This window comes from Leptodactylus fuscus, chromosome 5, assembly GCF_031893055.1.
Source record: "Leptodactylus fuscus isolate aLepFus1 chromosome 5, aLepFus1.hap2, whole genome shotgun sequence".
In the NCBI taxonomy this organism is placed as follows: domain Eukaryota; kingdom Metazoa; phylum Chordata; class Amphibia; order Anura; family Leptodactylidae; genus Leptodactylus; species Leptodactylus fuscus.
Genome location: NC_134269.1, coordinates 110,814,337 through 110,832,824, shown reverse-complemented (window position 1 = coordinate 110,832,824; position 18,488 = coordinate 110,814,337). Strand labels below are relative to the sequence as shown.

The window sequence follows — 18,488 nt, the reverse complement described above, 5'->3', positions numbered from 1 at the left end:
TCCCCAAATTTTTCATTTTCATAAGGTGTTACAGGAGAGAAAGCCCCCCCCCCCACACACACACACACACACACAGTTTGTTACACAATTTCTCCTGAACACGGCAATACCCCATATGTGGCCATAATCTGCTGTATGGGTACATGGCGGGGCTCAGAATGGAAAGAGCGCTATTTGCTTTTTTGGAGGGCAGATTTTACTGGAATGGTTTTCAGGTGCTGTGTCGCATTTGCAAAGCCCTTAAAGTACCAATACAATGTAAACTCCTCAAAAATGACCCTGTTTTAGAAACTACATCCCCCAAGGAATGTATCAAGAGGTATTATCATTTTGAGCCTAAAAATACTTCGCAAAAATTAATGTACAAAGTGAAAATCTTAATTTTTAAAGAAATATGCCATTTCAGTGGCTAATACATTGCAGACACTTTGTGGCATCAGAGACCTGCACTCCTAAAACTGTTAAGTTGGCTTTCCCGGGGACAAAAAAATTATATATGTGGGTACAAACTGCTGCTTGGGCACACAGCAGGGCTCAGAAGGGAAAGAGTTCTGCGTTTTTGTTTTGTTTGTTTTTTAGCTTTGGTTAGTATAGATTTATCTATACTTTAGTATAGATTTAAAGGGACTTTCTGGACACCTTGTTGTTTTTGCAGAGCCCTGGAGGTGACCGTAAATTGGAATTCTCCAAGTGACCCCATTTTGTAGGGCCAATTTTACGGTCTCTGCAAATGGCATGGCGTCCAAAAACCAACAATCTAAATATGCGCTCAAAAAGCACGTAGCGCTCTTTCACATCTGTGCCCTACTGTGTGCCCAAACTGCAGTTTATTTCTACATGTATGACCGTGTTGTACCCTAGATAACGTACTTAATGCCATATGTGGGTATAAACTGCTGTTTGGGCACAAAAGGGAAGGAGTGCTATTTTGGTGTTTGGAGCACAGTTTAGTATTTGGACGTTATGCCTCTGAATTGTCAGTAAAGTGGAATCTACTGACATGTGACCCCATTTTGTAAACTACACCACTGAAGGCATCAAGTGGCGGAATGAGCACTTTTAACCCCTGAGTGTTACATTAATTTAATTTCTAGAAATGAATGTGCAGCTGATAATGAAAAGTGAAAAATGCAGTGTGTGTGTGATTCTGAGAGCGTGAGCAGAGAGGCTGCTGATGATGATTGATCACCCTCCCCCCTCTCACACACTCAGCACACAGTGCTCCCTGAGACTTCCGGTGCTCGTTGCTGGCTAATTGGCATGTGAATAAAATCAGGCTCATTCAAAAACGACTGAGGGGATTAACATACCTTTTGTATGTGTGGAATAGCCTTTCTAAACGATATGCAAGTATATGCTTAGTTAAAAATGAGTTTTCCCAGTAATAGAATCCCTTTAAAACTTTTTTTTAACTATTTTTTTTTTTAAATTTGGTATCCCTGTGTCTGAAAATGGCATCTATCAATTCACAAAAGTATTTTTCTTGTACAGTAAATGCTGTGGCGGGGGGAAAAAAAATCAAAAGTGCTAAACTGTTGTTTTTTTTCCCTGTTTCACATCTGATAAAAATTTGAATAAAAAGTGGCAAAAACAATAGACATTCCCCTAAATGGTATAACTAAAAAGTACACCTGACCCTACAAAAAAAGACGCCCTATGCATCCCCATACACGGAAATATAAAAAGTTACAGGTGTCAATATACGGCGATTTTTAAATTATTTTTTTTTTCAAAGTTTTAGATTTTTGTTAAGGGGTTTAAATGTAACTAAAACTATATAAATTTGGAATCCCTAGAATTGTATCGGAACATAGAATACTGGTGACATGTAATTTTAGTTGCAAAGTGAACACATGACGCTAGGTTCACACTAGCGCCCAGAGTCTGTTCTCAGCTTTCCGTCTATTGCATGCAGAAGACGGAAAGCTGTCAGACTAGGTCCGGCCGTGAGCGCCGGTGAGCATTTTATGCGCTCCACCGCGAAACCATTCTTTTAAAATCGGACACAGGGTACTGCATGTCCGACTCTGTGTTTGACATCTTTCAAACCCATTCAAATGAATAGGTTTGAAAGAGACCTGCAGGTTTCCGTCTCCTTCTCAGTTTTGTGCAGGAAATGGAAACTTGCATGAACGGGTGCAGATTTGAACAAGCCCTAAGGCCATAAGAAAGTCACACAAATGCACTTTTTCTTCAAATCCACCTCATTCTGAATAATTTTGCAGCTTCCCAGTACATTGTACAGCATACTAAATGGTATCATTATAAAGAACAATTTGTTCTGCAAACATTAAGCCCTCATATAGTTCTGAGAATGGAAAAATAAAAAAAAATTGTGGGGTTTGGAAGAGGGGTGGGTAGTTAAAAACAAAAGTCAAAAAATGTCACCAGTGGGAAGGGATGCTGGATCACCCTTTTATGATGAGGTCCCACATTACAGAAACAGCCATTTGTTTGAATCGAAGCCAGAAGTGTATGGAGCAGAAGGTAGACGTATAAGAGCTTTCTAGATGTTTTCCAAATCTAAACATTCTCGGCTATAGCTCAAAAAACTGCAACAAAATCTGCACCTAAAAAAAGCTTTTACAAAGTGAAACTGCCACACCGGAATTAATTGAACACAAGCTGTCTACATCACAGTTGTGAGGGTTTCCTTCCATGCTCTAAAGACATGCTAATAGAGGATTTAGATGGTCACACAGGGCTCAGAAAGTCTGTGAAGTGCAGCAGAATATATTGGTGCTATACGAGTTAGGGCGGGTTCACACCTGCGCCCGATCTCCGCTTTGTGGGAGAAACTGTACAGGAGACGGAAACCCGGCAGTCAGTGCCCACCCGTGAGTGTCTTCTGGTCTCCGCAGCGAAAGTTTTTTTGTTTTTTTTTAACCGAGCACAAAGTCCTGCATGTCCGACTTTGTGTCTGGTTAGAAAAAACGGTTTTGCCACGGAGAGGCAGAAGACGCTCAGGGGCAGACACTTTGCAAACCCAATCAAATGAATGGGTTTGAAAACTGATTGCTGGTTTCAATCTCTTGTCCAGTTTCTCGGGCAGAAGACAGAAACCTGCAAAGCAGACACTGGGTGCAGATGTGAAACCGCCCTCAGAGAAAGAAGTCGTTTGGATTTTTATCCACCTCAGGCAGTGGACTAGTCACTGAGCCAAGTCCCAATACTTTCTCCATAGAGTGTGGACACATAACAACTATGTAGCGTTGTATTATGCGGTGGCCTGAGTTTAGTCATGTGTTGTGTCCTCCTTTATATCAGCCCTGTTGACATTTATGTATTTCTTCAGGATTACGATTTTTATGCAAAAAAACAAATGAAAAAGCAAAGGTAGTAAAGTTTCCATTACTGTATCGTGTTTGCGTTACGTTTATTTGTTTATTTTGGCTAATAAAACCAAGTGGATACAAATCGCCAGAATGAGGCCGTACAATGGTTCTTGTAGGGGGCTACGCTGTACATGGTCTCCTCAGGTAGCTGTTGTACAATTTCTGCCTAACTCAACATCTCTGGACTATGTGACAACAGGAAACTGTATTGGCGGGCAAACAGCTTTGGTTCGAGTTAACCGCTCTAGTTAAAGAGCCCGCCCCCTGATGACGTGGAAGGCTTGTAGCTTCTCAGCCCGGACTGAAATGGGAAGGGATTGGCTGCGGTGGGCAGGCTGTGACGTCACGACAAGTAGATGTGATTGGCGTGGGACAAGATGGCCGCTACGCGTGGAGGTGAGTCTGGCGTTGCGTCTATTTGCTTTTTGTGATGACATAGACGCGCAGGATACAAACTGAGGCGCGTGCGGCTGCGGTCTGTACATGGCTCGGCTAATAAAAGCAGCACGGCAATTGTCGCTGCGTTACCGACAACATCAACCCAAGTGAATGAAGCTGCGTTTCTGGCTACCCCTTGTCATGCCGGATCAGGCACTTGGTGAATGTAGTAATGTATTGGGATTATATCAGTGCCCTTATTGTAGCAGCGCCTGTCGGACCGGGCAGGACTGCTGGAAGTCACTTCGTCCGATGTCTCCCATTACTTTATGTTCCCGGTAACAGCTGTGAGGGCAGACGCAGCTGACAAGTACTTGGCGAGGACTCGCAAGCCTAAAGCCCGTCCCTGTGCAGCCAATCGGATTAAGGCTTTCATTTTCAAACCTGCTCATCAAGTTGCTATAGGTGACTGAACAGTCCGTATACAAACTGGGAGGGCCTTGACCTTGCCAGTAGCTGTGCAGTAAATGAGATCCATCAACAGCAACCACTCAGCTTGAACTTCATGTAAACCTAGAAAGTGTATGTATGTTAACATAAGGAGACTTATTAAACTGCTTCTAAACTCTCTCAAGTTTGATTGTCTGGCAGCATTTCTGTCTTCTATTGATTTAGTAACCTATTTTAATGGATTTTGGCTCCTTTCTGTGAAATCCACTATATATATATATGTGTATATGTTGAGAGTAGTCATGACCAGCGAGGACTTTCTCCAGAACAAGTGCCTGGGCGCCCCTGAGCCAGAGGACACCGAAGCACCAGGGACAGGCAAGTAAGTCTATGGCTTTTATTGAGGCTGGGGAAGATGGTTAATAAATCAATAAAAGCCATAAACTTACTTGCCTGTCCCTGGTGCTTTGGTGTCCTCTGGTTCAGGGGCGCCCAGGCACTTGTTCTGGAGAAAGTCCTCACTGGTCATGACTACTCTCAACATCACAGGAAAGGTCACCTGTCACGTATAAAGAGGATTTCACTGAAACAAGCCGCTATACCAGACAGTAGCAAAGAGCGTCAGGCACAGATGAGAATGTATTTATGACACTTTTCCCGGGCTCCTGTCAGAGATCTGTAATTCCTGGACAACCCCTTTAAGCTAACTGGAGTCTTTTACCCAATTCATTGCTTTATCTATTTTGCTTCGTTTGTCAGCTATAGTTAAAAATTCCTCCTGAAGGTTTACAGCTGGTTGCTTAGGTTACTACCTGTTAAACAGGTCAAGGTAATAACCGTCTCTGCTCCTGGCCCTCTATATTCTCTTCTCACCCTCTCTCTGTATATAGCTTGCAGTTTTTGAGCTGTATATGTCAATTAAGCTATAACTGTGCTGTTTATAACTAGAAACTCTACAAGAATGAGCTGAACCCCAGAAAGTGAAGGGTAGAGGAGACAATAAGGCAGCTGAAATCCTGAGATGAGGATACCCTTTTAAGTCTAAGCGCCTGTGCACACAGAGTTTTTTACTTTTACAAAACATTTACTTGTGTAAAAAAAAAATGTAATTGAAGTCAATGGGAGTCTGATTTTTACATGTGTACTATGCAAAAATGAGTGCGTGTTTACTCCGTGTACACGTGCCCTAAGACATCCACACATTGTGGTGAAAATAAAACGCAGGACGCCTGTTCCTTGTGAGAACCAAGATGGAGTACTGCGCAGTACACAAGGCTGTGACTCGAAGTGGCTGACTGTACTGCACATGTGTGAGATATGAGATGTGGCTGGATGTCACAGCTGCAAGAGGAGTAGTTGGGGGGTGGCACATACATGAAAAGAGGCTTTAGTACCGATCATGCGACTGTGCTCTCAGACCAACACTAACCTCCCCTGTGTTTCCTGAACCTAAGTAGCATAAAGATATGCATTAATGACACAAATAGCAGAAATTCAGATGTCTCCCTACATTGAACAGAAAAATGCTGTGTGCAATGGGTTTTTTTTTTCTTTGGTATAGACATCGAATTGGTGCACAAAAATGTATTCAGTTGTGGCCACCTAAGGTATAAATTACTGGACGGACACAACTGATATATGTGAATGCAGCCGAAGAGCTTATTCATACATCCACTTTCATAATGGAGCTCTCCAATCCAGTTCATTTTCGGGTTGTGTGCTGTCTGTGGTTGTTCACATCCATGAACGCTTTTTTTAAAAAAAAAAAACAAAAAAAAAAACATGAAATGCCATTTATTCTTTCATTGGAATTATGGATACAGTATAGAAGCTTTACTGCTTCTGTCAATATCTGTCACACTTATGAAGAAGTTGGAGTCGGTGCTTTGGCTTTCTGACTCAGTTCTGTGAAAAATGGATGGCACATGGTTGGCATCTGATTTTCACAGACCCATAAACTTTAATAAGTTCCTGTGGTCTGCAAAATTAACCAAAGCAGAGCATGTTTTTTTTTTCTCCAAAGAGAACATGAATCTGCATGCCTCCATTAAAATCAATGAAGGATTCATCAAGTTCTCTACACAACCCATAAAAAAAGTTGTAAATTAGTGATTTCCCCCCCCCCCCCCCCCCCCCCGTTTGTCTTTGGAGCATGGGAGGAAACTCACGCAAACACAAGGAGAACATACAAGCTCCTTGCAGATGTTGCCCTAGGCAGGATTCGATCCTAGGATGCCAGCACTGCAAGGCTGCAGTTCTAACCACTGAGCCACCATTCTGCCTGTGAATTGGTGATCTGAAACTATTTCGTGCCTCCTGTGATTAGGATAGTCACAAGCAGCATTTTTGTGCTGGCCTCTGCACTTTTCTGGAATTCATCACCATTTACATCAAAAGGTGATATAAATGTCATCAGAATGTACAGAAGACCCAGGCCGTGAGGGCACTGGAGGAAGTACCTAATTCATGATAAAACACGCAGGTCTTGATGGGTCCCTCCCAATGTGTTTCCATGCAGTCTGTGAATAACACAGACATCACATGTTGGATATGTGTATAAGCCCTTAGAATCTCACCTTGAAATCGGTGTTAATGATTATTCTGTTTCCTTGTGAGTGATACAGTTGTAAAGTCTAAATGCCTGTATGCTATGCTCTTTCCTCACAGCTTGGTGTGTGCCATGCCTTGCTTCCAATGAAACACTTCAAGAATTATGTCGGAAAGAGTTCCTCATCTGCAAATGCCTCGGGATTACTAGAAAGAATCTAAACAATTATGAAGTGGAATATATCTGTGACCACAAACTAGAAAAGGTAATGTACATGGCATACTTGGTGGTAGAGAGAAATTTTTTTTTTTCAGGAACATTAGAAACTCTTGGTCTCGCACTAATATAAAAAGTCCGTGCACACATGGAGCCTTGTGTTCATTTCGTTCTAGCTTAAGTTTATGCACTTGAAAAAGGGCACTTTTGTCCCGAAACACGGTTGTGTTATGTGGTTTTCTCATTAAGTTTCAGTTGTCCAATAGGTGTATATCCTCCTTGACCTGAGAGCGCCGCTTCCACTATTCTTTGACGTAGCTGGTCTCATTTTAGACATGTTTAAATAGGACCTTTCACCTCCTGGGGCACATGCGGTGTAATACACCACTAGAAGGCCGACAGTGCACTGAATTCAGCGCACTGTCGGCTTTCACGATCTGTGCCCCCAGTGAAGAGCTATCGGTGCCGGTACTGTAGTTCTTCACTGTCAGAAGGGCGTTTCTGAAAGTCAGTCAGGTACGCCCTTCATCACAGCAGCGTCTGAATTCAGCGCACTGTCGGCTTTCTAGCGGTGTATTACACCGCATGTGCCCCAGGAGGAGAAAGGTCCTCTTTAAAGAAGTTATCTTCTCCCTCCCATCCATTAGCCAGAGTAGAGAACAGCTATAAACTCTGGAGACTGCAGCACATATGTGCATTACATAGACTGCCTGCTCGCTTTGCTTTTTGACGCCTGTGGTGATGCTGGAGGGTAAACTATACACTTTATGCCATGTTTGCCTAGACGTTGCACCTTATGATCTACTTAGTCTTTTATACAAATGGCAGTTATCCAAAACATATATTCCCTGTTGTATGATAGTCTCTTATGCAGATGTGAACTTAGCCCAAGCAAACAGTATTAGCATGCATAGACATTAGTGTAGAATGCTGTGTTGTGTTGTGCTAATGAATTATTTCAGATATTTGTTTCAACAGTTGCTACATTTGTATACAGGTTTATGGCATTTCAAACTTAAAGCATTACTAACATTTCAAACACATTTTGATTTTCTGGTTGTATTTATGCCATTAATGAAAAAAAAAATACAATATAATAACACATTTTGTCTGCTTTTTGTAAAATCCTTCAATTATCTATGTATTCCCTATCTTATGTATTGAGATTTGTACCCTGCTTCTCACTGTCTACAGTGTAGGGGCTTGTATATGTAATGAAGTGGGTGGGGGTATTATGAAATATAAAAACTTACTTCTGGTGTCATATATAAGATGAGGATTTCCTTTTTCATGACGCTGCAGTTCTACCCGTGTTATTTCCAGAGATATGACTGGTTAAAAACACAGACAGGATTTTGGATATTTATGCACAGCTGCACATAAATTTTCCAATCCCGACTGTATAACTGTTTGAAGTGACTTTCCCCATTCTCATTGTCTTTTCATTACACACCAGTCCCTACACTGTACATAGAGAAACAACGGAAAAAGTAAAGAAATGAAGGATCTCAAAGAAAGGAACCAAAATTTGTTAAAAAATATATTACAAACATTACTAATGCCACAAATGTTGGCAGAAAATCAAAAATTGCTTTGAAAGTTTAGTATTGATTTAATACATCTTGACCCTTTGAGTATAGGGTAGATAAGATATGATCTACCTAATTGGAAGGGGGGTAGCAAAGTGGCTGATACTGGTTTTATACACATACATGTAATCTCCATTTGTCTAATATTCTTATAATGCATTCCTATAGAAGTAATCAGACCACTGTACGTGGCAGAATCACAGCCTGCTTTAGTGCTTATAGAGAGAACAACACATTTACACCTTTTTTGTTGCTGGGTTTTTTTTTTTTTTTTTCAAAGTATGTGATCACTTCTTGGAGGTCTAAATGGGATGTAAAAGAAACCTCTTTGAGATGACCACCCAAAATTGCATGAAAAAGTGGCATCCAAGAGAGGTGGTCTTCTCATTGAAGATGGCAACTATGGAAAAATGAAAAATATATCTGGTCTTTTGAAGAGGTTTTACTGTATATTGCTTTTAGTTGTCACTTTTAGTTAGATTAAAATATAAATTTCACATTACCTAAACCATCAGTCACCAGTTTCAGTAGTTGTGTTTATGGGTTCAGTTTACAATCTTAGCTTGTGGTGGTACAATGTCACCTAAAACACTTGAAACATAATTAAAATGGCAACATGCATTAGATGAATGGCCAAACCCATTGACCATTTAAGGGGAGCCTGTTAGTAAGGAAGAGCTAGTGACAGTACACTCTTGGTTCAGTTCCATAAAAATCTGATTTTCCTCAAAATGAAGCAGCGCTTCTTCATCAAAGTATAGCATGGTGTTCACCACTATGAGCACTAGAAAGTACTGTGCTGGTTTAATCCCAGTTTTCCTGCTGACAGACTCCCTTTAATGTACTGTATATGGTGACTGTGACAGCTTTTCTCTGATGACAGATGTCAGGGATCATAATGATTGGACAACCTAAAGTTAAACATGCCTTATCCTTTGTTCTCAAGGCATTTAGCCTCTCACTGATGTGTGACAGCAGCTCACGCCACCTTACCAATTGAGAATACTTGCATGCTTGGCTATGCTAGATGTGCATGTGTAGGGGGCTACAGAGGAAAAGCCTGTGTTATAGATTGTTCTTATACTAACTGCATTGTCTTGTTTGTTTCTAAAGGGTAAAGAATATTTTCTTGTGAAGTGGAAAGGATGGCCAGAATCACATAATACTTGGGAACCCAAGCAAAACCTCAAATGTGCAACACTTTTGAAGCAGTTTTACAGTGACCTCTACAAGTATGTATCTGAACTTAAGGCTGGGAAGTCAACTATGTTTAAAAACAGCGTGAAGTCCTTGGATCGTTCTGTTGCCGATTACATCGTCAAAAAGGCTAGACAACGAATTGCACTCAAGCGATGGGAAGAAGAGCTGAATAGGAAAAAATCCCATAATGGCATGTTGTATGTAGAAAATGATGTGGATCTTGAAGGTCCCCCCAGAGACTTCTTTTATATAAATGATTATAAAGCCTCCCCTGGAGTAAACACTTTGGGTGAAGCCATTGTTGGCTGTGATTGTACAGATTGCTTCACTGGCAAATGTTGCCCTACAGAGGCAGGGGTGGATTTTGCTTACAATGAACACAGACAGATTAGAATCCAACCTGGACGGCCTATTTATGAATGCAATTCTAGATGTAAATGTGGTCCGGATTGTCCAAATCGTGTGGTTCAGAAAGGGCCTCCTTATTCTTTATGCATTTTTAGGACAGACAATGGACGTGGTTGGGGTGTAAAAACACTTCAGAAAATCAAGAAGCACAGCTTTGTCATGGAATATGTTGGTGAGGTATGTCAACCTTATTATTGCTGTAAGTCACTAGAATGAGTGTTGTTTTGCACATTTGATATTATGGATGGGCAATTATGACCTAAATCAAAATCGTAATTAATCGGACAGTTTACCTAGATTACTATTAATGATAATTATTTCGGTCACACCCCATTTAAATTACAGACCTTTTACAGTATGAGTGTGTGTTGGTTAAACCTTGTGAGATCCCACATTATAACAATAGCAGTTCTGATTCAGATGTATTCAATACGAACCAAAATGCAGGTATAATCTCTCAAATATTGTAATTACCAAACCGTAATAGCCTGCTGTGAATAAAATGTTTGGTTATTTTGTTATTTATTGCCCAACCTTATATGATATGGTATGCTGTTTTTATGGGATTTATTGCAATACCTGTTTGTCTAATTAGTAGATTACTTATTGTATCATCTGGCATTAGTATGTACCTTTTAACATTCCCTTTATAAGATTTCCATCTAGAACCAAGTTACTAGAATGTCAGGAACTGTTGTTCTGAATAAATGAATGTAAACAGAACATAGTTTGCAGCTATAATGGCTAATACGATGACATCTGTTGGGTGAAAACCAATATACACCCACTCTACCGACTGAAGATGTAAGGGAAGATAACATAAGGATCAGGTTCCATTTATAGGATCCTTTCCTTCTGAGCGAGAAAAGCTGCTGATCCAGAATACTGGTAACTGTATTCTCCCCTCTTCCCATTAGTACACGTGTTACATAGCCGGCAGTATGACCAGCTTTGCTTTAGGGTTTATCAAGGAATTTGTCATCACCTAATATTGTGTTTAGCTCCTACTTATATGGACGTCTAGTAACCCTGGTATGTGCACAGCCATGATACAAATGACTGTTTAAAACAACCTGCCAAGACCTCCCATTATAACATCTTCGCCAAACAGATGAAGCTGCTATACGTACACCAACATTTACTTCATAATGCCAGTCAGTCTATTAAACAATCCATAGGCTTGCAGTGCTGTTACATGAAAAATGCGGCATTACACAGCACCAGTTGAAATCTATGGTCTGCCAATGTACTGCATGGCCATGCCAAATCCACATAAGTGAGAGCAGCTCATCATATGGTTGTAAACAAGAATGGTCTCCTTCACTGACAGCAAACTAACCACCGGAAAATAATGAGGAATCAAACTGTAAAGAGGCAGACTTAATTAGGATGCATTCACACTAATTATACGCTGAGCTGATTCTGAACGTAAAACACGTTCAGAATCAGCACGTACAAAGCAGATCCCATTCATTTCAATGGAAGCCGGCATACGAGCGCTCCCCATTGAAATGAATGGGCTGCTTTTTTCCCCTATCGGTTTCAATGTGATACGCACGTCGGTTTTCACCCCTGAATATGGGGCAGATTCCTCCTGGAATCCGCCTGCCATTGTTTTCAATTGGAGGCAGAGATCGCAGCAGGTTGCAGAAAAAAGAAGTGTCCTGCTCAATCTTTCCACGGACACCGTGGCTGATTCAGACGTGGCTCGAGACTCTCTGCAAATTAGGCCCATTCATCTGGGCCTAATCAGCTTTGGGATGCCGCGACTGAATGCTGATGCACTCTATCAGCAAATGCTGGTGGTGGAAAATGAAAAGGGAGTTCCTCTTCGTTTTTCACCGTGTGAAAATACCCTAAGACTGGGGTCCCACGTTGTGTAAACATCACTTTTTTTTTTTTTTTTTGTTGCAGATTTTAATTTGTGCGTCTGGAGTGGACTGGGAAGACAGTAGCAGTACAAGCATTTCTTATATAGTTCTCATTCCTTTAGTAGCCATTCCTGGGTTTGACCCAAAAATCCACAACAAAATCTGCCACAAAAAAAAACATTAATAAAGGCTAGTTCCCACCATTACTGAGCAGTTGGTACACTTGCATGCTCATATGCTGCTTAGGCTCAGGCAAGAATAGACAAAGGGTGTGATTCAGAGCTCCAATCAGAAGAGGACAGTATCTGAGCTCCGATTCAAATACATCCCTTGCCTTTTCGAGGTTGAGACCACCCATTCGACAGCAGACAGATTAATTTTCATATTTGGAGTCCGTCAAAAGCAACTGCACTGGTTGCTCAGGCATGGTGGGGGGCTAGAGAACAAAATCTGACTTGCCTGAATGAGTGGAGCAGCATCTATTAACCCTTTCACTGCCATGGGGCTTTTCGATTTTTCTCTCCTCTTTCTGCCAGGGTGACTTTCATAGTTTTGAGGCGGACGAATTAAACCAAAATCGCAACATTAAAATTATACCACACTCCCCCCCCCCCCCCCATACCTATATATTAAAGGGCTCTATCAGCAAAATCATGCTGGTAGAGCTCCACATATGCGTGAATAGCCTTTAAAAAGGCTATTCAGGCACCGTAAAAGTTATATTAAACTACCCCCCAGTTTTAAAATAATACCCTAAAAAAGAATGTGATCTACTTACGCATTGTGCACGATGGGCGGGCATTCAGGGTGCGCTGTCTTCTTCATCCACGCCTCTTCTTCCTCCGATGTCCTCCGGACCCGTCCTCCTCCAGCGCTCGCGAACTGACATTGATAAAAAAAAAATGCCCTGGGCGCATGCGCAGTAGCATGCGGCTTCTACTACGGCTACTGCGCAGGCACCCAGGCCTTTTTTTTAAATTTTTTTTTTTATCAATGTCAGTTCGCGAGCGCCGGAGGAGGACGGGACCGAAGGACATCGGAGGAAGAAGAGGTGTGGATGAAGAAGACACAGTAAAAACCACAGCCCGGATATGCTGCGGCTTTGGAAATCGCAGCATGTTAATTATATCTACTGAAACGGCGGCGGTTTTCCCATAGATATAATTGTTACAGTCCGCAGAGGAAAATTCAGCGAACTTTCTGTTTAAAACGCTGTGGGAAGAACCGCGATCCGTTCCTGCTACGCTTTTTCCCACAGCGCTTTATAGCTGCGGGTCATCCCATGGGGCCTTAGCCGAAAAGGAACTTGTCAAGTGATTTTTCCATTATAAACTGGCCCATCATGTGCAGTATGAAGACTGAAAAATGTTTGAAAACTTAAAAAGTCACAAAGAAAGTAACCTAAGTTGGGGGGGGGGGGAGCTTGAGCCTAGTCACACTTCCCTCTTGTTGATCACACTTCCTGGTTAGGACTGTCCTCTCCCTCACAGTCCCCTCACTCAATGAAGCCCTTAGGGAAATAGTAATCACACCTAGTAGAGCAAACAGGGTGATTAGGCTGAATCCACTCCCGCCGACTGTACTTCTTAGGCTAATTTAGATACGGCCTACAAACTTACCAATCTTGTTGTGAGAGAATCCACTTTTGCTCTTTATGCAAATGAGCGGTGGTGTGATGTACACTCTGTGTAGGCCCACAGCCGCTGGACCATCGTCCTCTTTGGTGGTTGCTGCAAATTGCTGTCCATGGGACATGTCAGTCTTTGTTCTGGGAGTGACACTGGTTGGCAACCAAAAAAGAATCTGGGGGCTCCAGCAGGCATGGCTCTTGCCTGAATGCACCAAACAGCTTATTTGCATATGGAATAAAAGTTAAATTTCTCTGCAACAATATTGCACTCTGACACGAGAAAGGTATGTTCACTATGGCACTCGCCAGCCAACCAAGAACATATAAGTGGTTTGCAAGCAGTCTTGGTTGTGGTAGACTCTCTTTAAGAATCATTAGTAGTACTGATGGGACGGATATCACAAAAAATATTACTAGTTTCTCCTCAGTCCTCCCATTTCCAGCGGTGGCAGGTCTGGTCTTCTCTTTGCAGAGCCCACAGCTGTTTGGATGCTGCAGTCACCTTGCACAAACAGCAGGCAGGGGTGATTGTAAAGAGAAGACTGGACCTGCTACCACATGAAACAGAAGCCTGGGTAGAGGTGAGTATTTTATGCTGTTGGCCCCTCCAGCAGCACTGTTGTTTCTTAAAAATAAGTCAGATAATCTGTTAACCCCCCACAGCTTTGAAGGAACAATGCAAAGTGCATTACCGTTCACCTCAAGAATCTTGGCTTTAAAATAAGACCAATATCATGTCTGTAGCTTAGATATTGAACTGTACTGCTTAAAGTGTAGTTGCATATACTTGCAACTTTCACTTTAGACCGTGTGCAGGGAGAGGAGAACTTTTATTTATTTTATTTTTTTATTTCACTATTGTATCTGTCAACTCCATGAAAGGGGCTACCATGGACAATAAAATGCATATAAGGCCATATGAGCTATAAATTCAAAATGTCACCAAAATTTTTTTTTATTTTTTTTTTATTTTTTTTTAATGAATAGTATGGGTTATGGTGAAAATCTTAAAGCTTTAAGTATTTCTCCTTTCTTTACTACTTATCTGATTTATTCTGTCCATACTTCCATATACAAACAGTCTCTGCTTACAGCTGGCTCTATGGAGAGGGACAGCATGTCTGTCGGGAGACTTTGGATAGAATGGCCTCTGTATAAGCTGTTTGGGGAGCTCTTATTCCCTCTCCATGAAGTTCTATTGTACAGATTTCATCAGTGACAGAAAGTGAAGAAACAATCACTTTTCTAATGTAAATCATATAGCAAAGTTTATCTGCACCTGAACAATGGATTTATGAAAAAAAATAAAGTGTTAGTTATGTTTTAAAGGGAAAGGTATGTTCACTAGGCCACCAACAGGCCCTGCAAAATACAGAGGTGATTTATAAGATATGTTTGTGGTGCTAGACTCCCTTTAAGAACCTGGTTTGTTTATGGGTCACAAGGAAGTTTTATTTCTTTCTCCAATTGTGGTCTTTTCTTTCTTTCCAGGTAATAACAAGCGAGGAGGCGGAGAGAAGGGGCCAGCAATATGATAGCACAGGAATCACTTACCTCTTTGACTTAGATTATGAATCAGATGAGTTTACTGTCGATGCTGCTCGATATGGAAATGTCTCACACTTTGTAAACCACAGTGTAAGTATGTATTTAAAACCCTGGAATATTTCAGTGTAAGCCCTGTCATTTCTGACTATAGTGCAAGATAAAAGGGGAGATGCTGACTGGTAATATACCATGTTCCAGCTGCAGAAAGAAAACACTGACCTTACTCGCTCCTCTAGATTTCATTTGTATTCTCTTGCTAGCCTCCCTTCTGCCCGCTCATCCATGTACTTACCCTTTATATTTGCCTCTCTATATTTAGAGATGCATATACAGTAAGTATAGAGAAAGTTACAATTCTATAACTGAGCATGGTTTTATATAAATACATCTATATAAAAATTAATAAGTATATAAATATACCTTATAAGTGTATTAAACTTTGTCTTGCATTACAGTGTGATCCCAATCTTCAGGTATACAACGTATTTATAGATAATCTGGACGTTCGTCTTCCTCGAATTGCACTATTTTCAACAAGACCAATCAAAGCTGGAGAGGAACTTACGTTTGATTACCAAATGAAAGGTATGTTGGCTCTTACTCACTTTACTGCTTCACTGGCTATACTTGTTACCTGCATAAAAACCGCCAATTATAAACTGGTCCAGATGGATATGAGAAGATTACATTGTGCAATTTCTAAGCTTATCGCCATTATTGGCGTGTCTCATTTCTGCGCACTATATAGCTCCTTCATTCTGGAAACTGCTGCTGGTGATCTTGCACGTATCTACAATCTATCTTATGATTATTGATTTTGCCTTTTTACACTTTTTGGTTCTTGTAGGTTCAGGAGACCTCAGCACAGATTCTATAGAGTTGAGCCCAGCCAAGAAGAGGGTGAGGACATCTTGTAGATGTGGAGCTGCTGACTGCAGAGGATACCTTTAATTTAATGGATCGTTTTAATAAATGCCGTACATATTTTACTACGCTGTGACAAAGTTTCTTTAAAACAAACAAGCACAATTTATTTAGTGATTTCCCTTTCCTGGAGTATGCAGTTTGTATGAGCTCTAAAGTGCAAAATAAATTTAGGCTGTTTCTATTTGATGGTTTGCCTGGGATAAACTATAATTGTACATAGGACCTTTACAGAATTTATTTTATTTTTGTATGGGGCTTTCAAATAAAAGTAGGGACAGCTACAGAGTCATTGAGCAGAATGAAGAACACTGTAGGATAATAGCATGGTATGTTTCACTATGTAAACAGCCGCTAAATACTTGGAGGGCTAAATGGTAAATTATAATGTTGTTTCTGATGAAAACAATTGCTTTTTCTATATGCATATTGCTCTATTTTATTGCAGGTTTTTTCTATTTTTTTTCCATCTTATTTATATACCAAACATTTGATGAAATTGTAAACAAGGGTAATAGGACTTCAATATACTGATCTTTATTAAACAAAGTATTTTACAAGCTCCAGTGGAATCAGAATTCTCCTTTTTTCTCTAGGTAGAATTATGCCTATGGCTGAATTATTAATCCTGGCTAAGATTAGGCAATATAAATTTAAAGGGCTTTCCATTATGCTCACTTATCCACTGTCCTGTGAATAGGAGATAAGTGTCCGGTCGCTAGGTCACCCAGTAGTCAGAGTGAATACTTGAGTACGGTAGTTCTTTGTGAAAGGACCCCAGTGCAATGGAGTGACTGGCGCTCCATTCACTTCTATGGGCTGCTGGAACTGTAATCTCTGCAGCCCCATATAACTGAATGAAGTGCAGGTAACTCAAACACACTGTCCATTTGCAAGGAGGCTTTAGGAGGACATTCAGTTCCCATCTTCCTGGTCACTAGGCGACCCAAAGATCGGACACTTATCCCCTGCCCTGTGTATAGGGGATAAGTGTTCTTAACGGGACAACCCCTTTAAAGAACTGTTACACAGCTCGATGTTCTTGAAATATTATTAACAAGCACTCCAAGGATCACTCGCCTTCAATACCTGGCTTGTCTAATTGTGCTGACGGTCAGCCGACCAGTGGTAGACGCTTCTTGGTTGGCTAACTGCATCTTGTTGGTAACAGATCACACTGTAAACATTAAGATAATCAGTCAAGCTAAATGGGGGGGGGGATGAATATAGTAGCATTTATCATCAATTGGTGCTTATTCTATGTCTCATAGTCTAAATGAGCCCTTAGTCTAAAAATGTCCCAGATTTATCGCAGTGACTGGTGCTGGATGATAAATTTAGTGCATGTCCAGTCTAAATTTTACACTTCGTTGCTTGGCTTATTTTTCTATAAAGGTTTTGCACAATTTGCTCAACTGATATGCAGAGAATGGAGCAGGAATTGGCCATCTATGTAGCGGCCCGGCCAGAGTATTACAGATCAGCTCCTATTTAGCTGAATGGGAACTAAGCTGCAGTAATCTAGTCTGGCCCTACAAGAGAACAGCTCTGTCTGCGTCCTGCTCCAGGAATGTGCAATCCATGTTGGCATTAAGATGCTGGACCTGCTCCTGAGAACCTTTTGCAAAACTTTGATTATGCCAGGTATAGTTGCTGTCAGTGGCCTATTAGTTGCATTGGTCCACTACAGCTACTTTGCTATTGACTCTTAACTTTGGGGTCCAGGCCTCAAGCAGATCTGGTGTGTGCCTGATGGGACAAACCATGTAAAAATGTTAACATAGCATACTTACAGCAGTTGTGCATGCACACATACCACTTTAAAGCCTGTCCTCCTGTCTCTTTTTCCCTCCTCTTCCTGGTTTTGAGCTCAGGTCAGCAGTGCACTCCATAGATGAACACTTTGCTTGTTCTAAGTGACACAGATATCTCTGGATTAAGGCAGGGCAATTTTATGGATGGGATTGGTACTGCATATTGCAGCGGGTTAGCAGCCTCTGAGACTTGTACCGTGTAATCTGTATATTTTGGCATTTATCTAAGGTCCTAAGGCCCAACCTTGTCTATATAGCTATTTGAAGGGAACGCCAGGAGATAGAGCTTAAAAGATTTCATATAATACAATACAAATTTTGAACCTAAAACTAATATGAACTCTAATGGTACACACTTGTGTAATTGAATTAAAGGGAGTCTATCATTAGAATCCTTTTTTTCAGGCTTACCACATCGGAATAGCCTTAACAAAGGCTATTCTTCCCCTACCTTTGGGCTAAGGCCCCACTGGGCGGAAATGCAGCACTAAAGCGCTGTGGGAAGAATCGCGGAGGGAACGCATTGCGGTTCTTGCCACAGCACTTTCAATAGAAAGTTCAGAGTTTTCCTCCGTGG

The 18,488-nt window shown here is 41.1% G+C and overlaps 1 protein-coding gene across 1 annotated transcript; it reads left to right on the top strand.

Annotated features, from left to right (window-relative positions):
- The first annotated feature begins 3,680 nt into the window (after positions 1 to 3,680).
- SUV39H2 (SUV39H2 histone lysine methyltransferase) lies at positions 3,681 to 16,517 on the top strand. The gene is made up of 6 exons (XM_075276278.1): positions 3,681 to 3,731; positions 6,831 to 6,976; positions 9,630 to 10,301; positions 15,117 to 15,263; positions 15,629 to 15,758; positions 16,021 to 16,517. The coding sequence occupies exons 1-6, from the start codon at positions 3,713 to 3,715 to the stop codon at positions 16,122 to 16,124; spliced, it is 1,218 nt and encodes a 405-aa protein (XP_075132379.1). The 5' UTR covers positions 3,681 to 3,712; the 3' UTR covers positions 16,125 to 16,517.
- The last annotated feature ends 1,971 nt before the right edge of the window (positions 16,518 to 18,488 follow it).

What these genes read in the sequence shown, in the direction of transcription:
- SUV39H2 (XM_075276278.1), top strand. An exon ending in TCATGGAATATGTTGGTGAG is followed by an intron (nt 10,302 to 15,116) that starts GTATGTCAACCT and finishes CTTTCTTTCCAG; the next exon opens with GTAATAACAAGCGAGGAGGC. An exon ending in GTTTGATTACCAAATGAAAG is followed by an intron (nt 15,759 to 16,020) that starts GTATGTTGGCTC and finishes TGGTTCTTGTAG; the next exon opens with GTTCAGGAGACCTCAGCACA.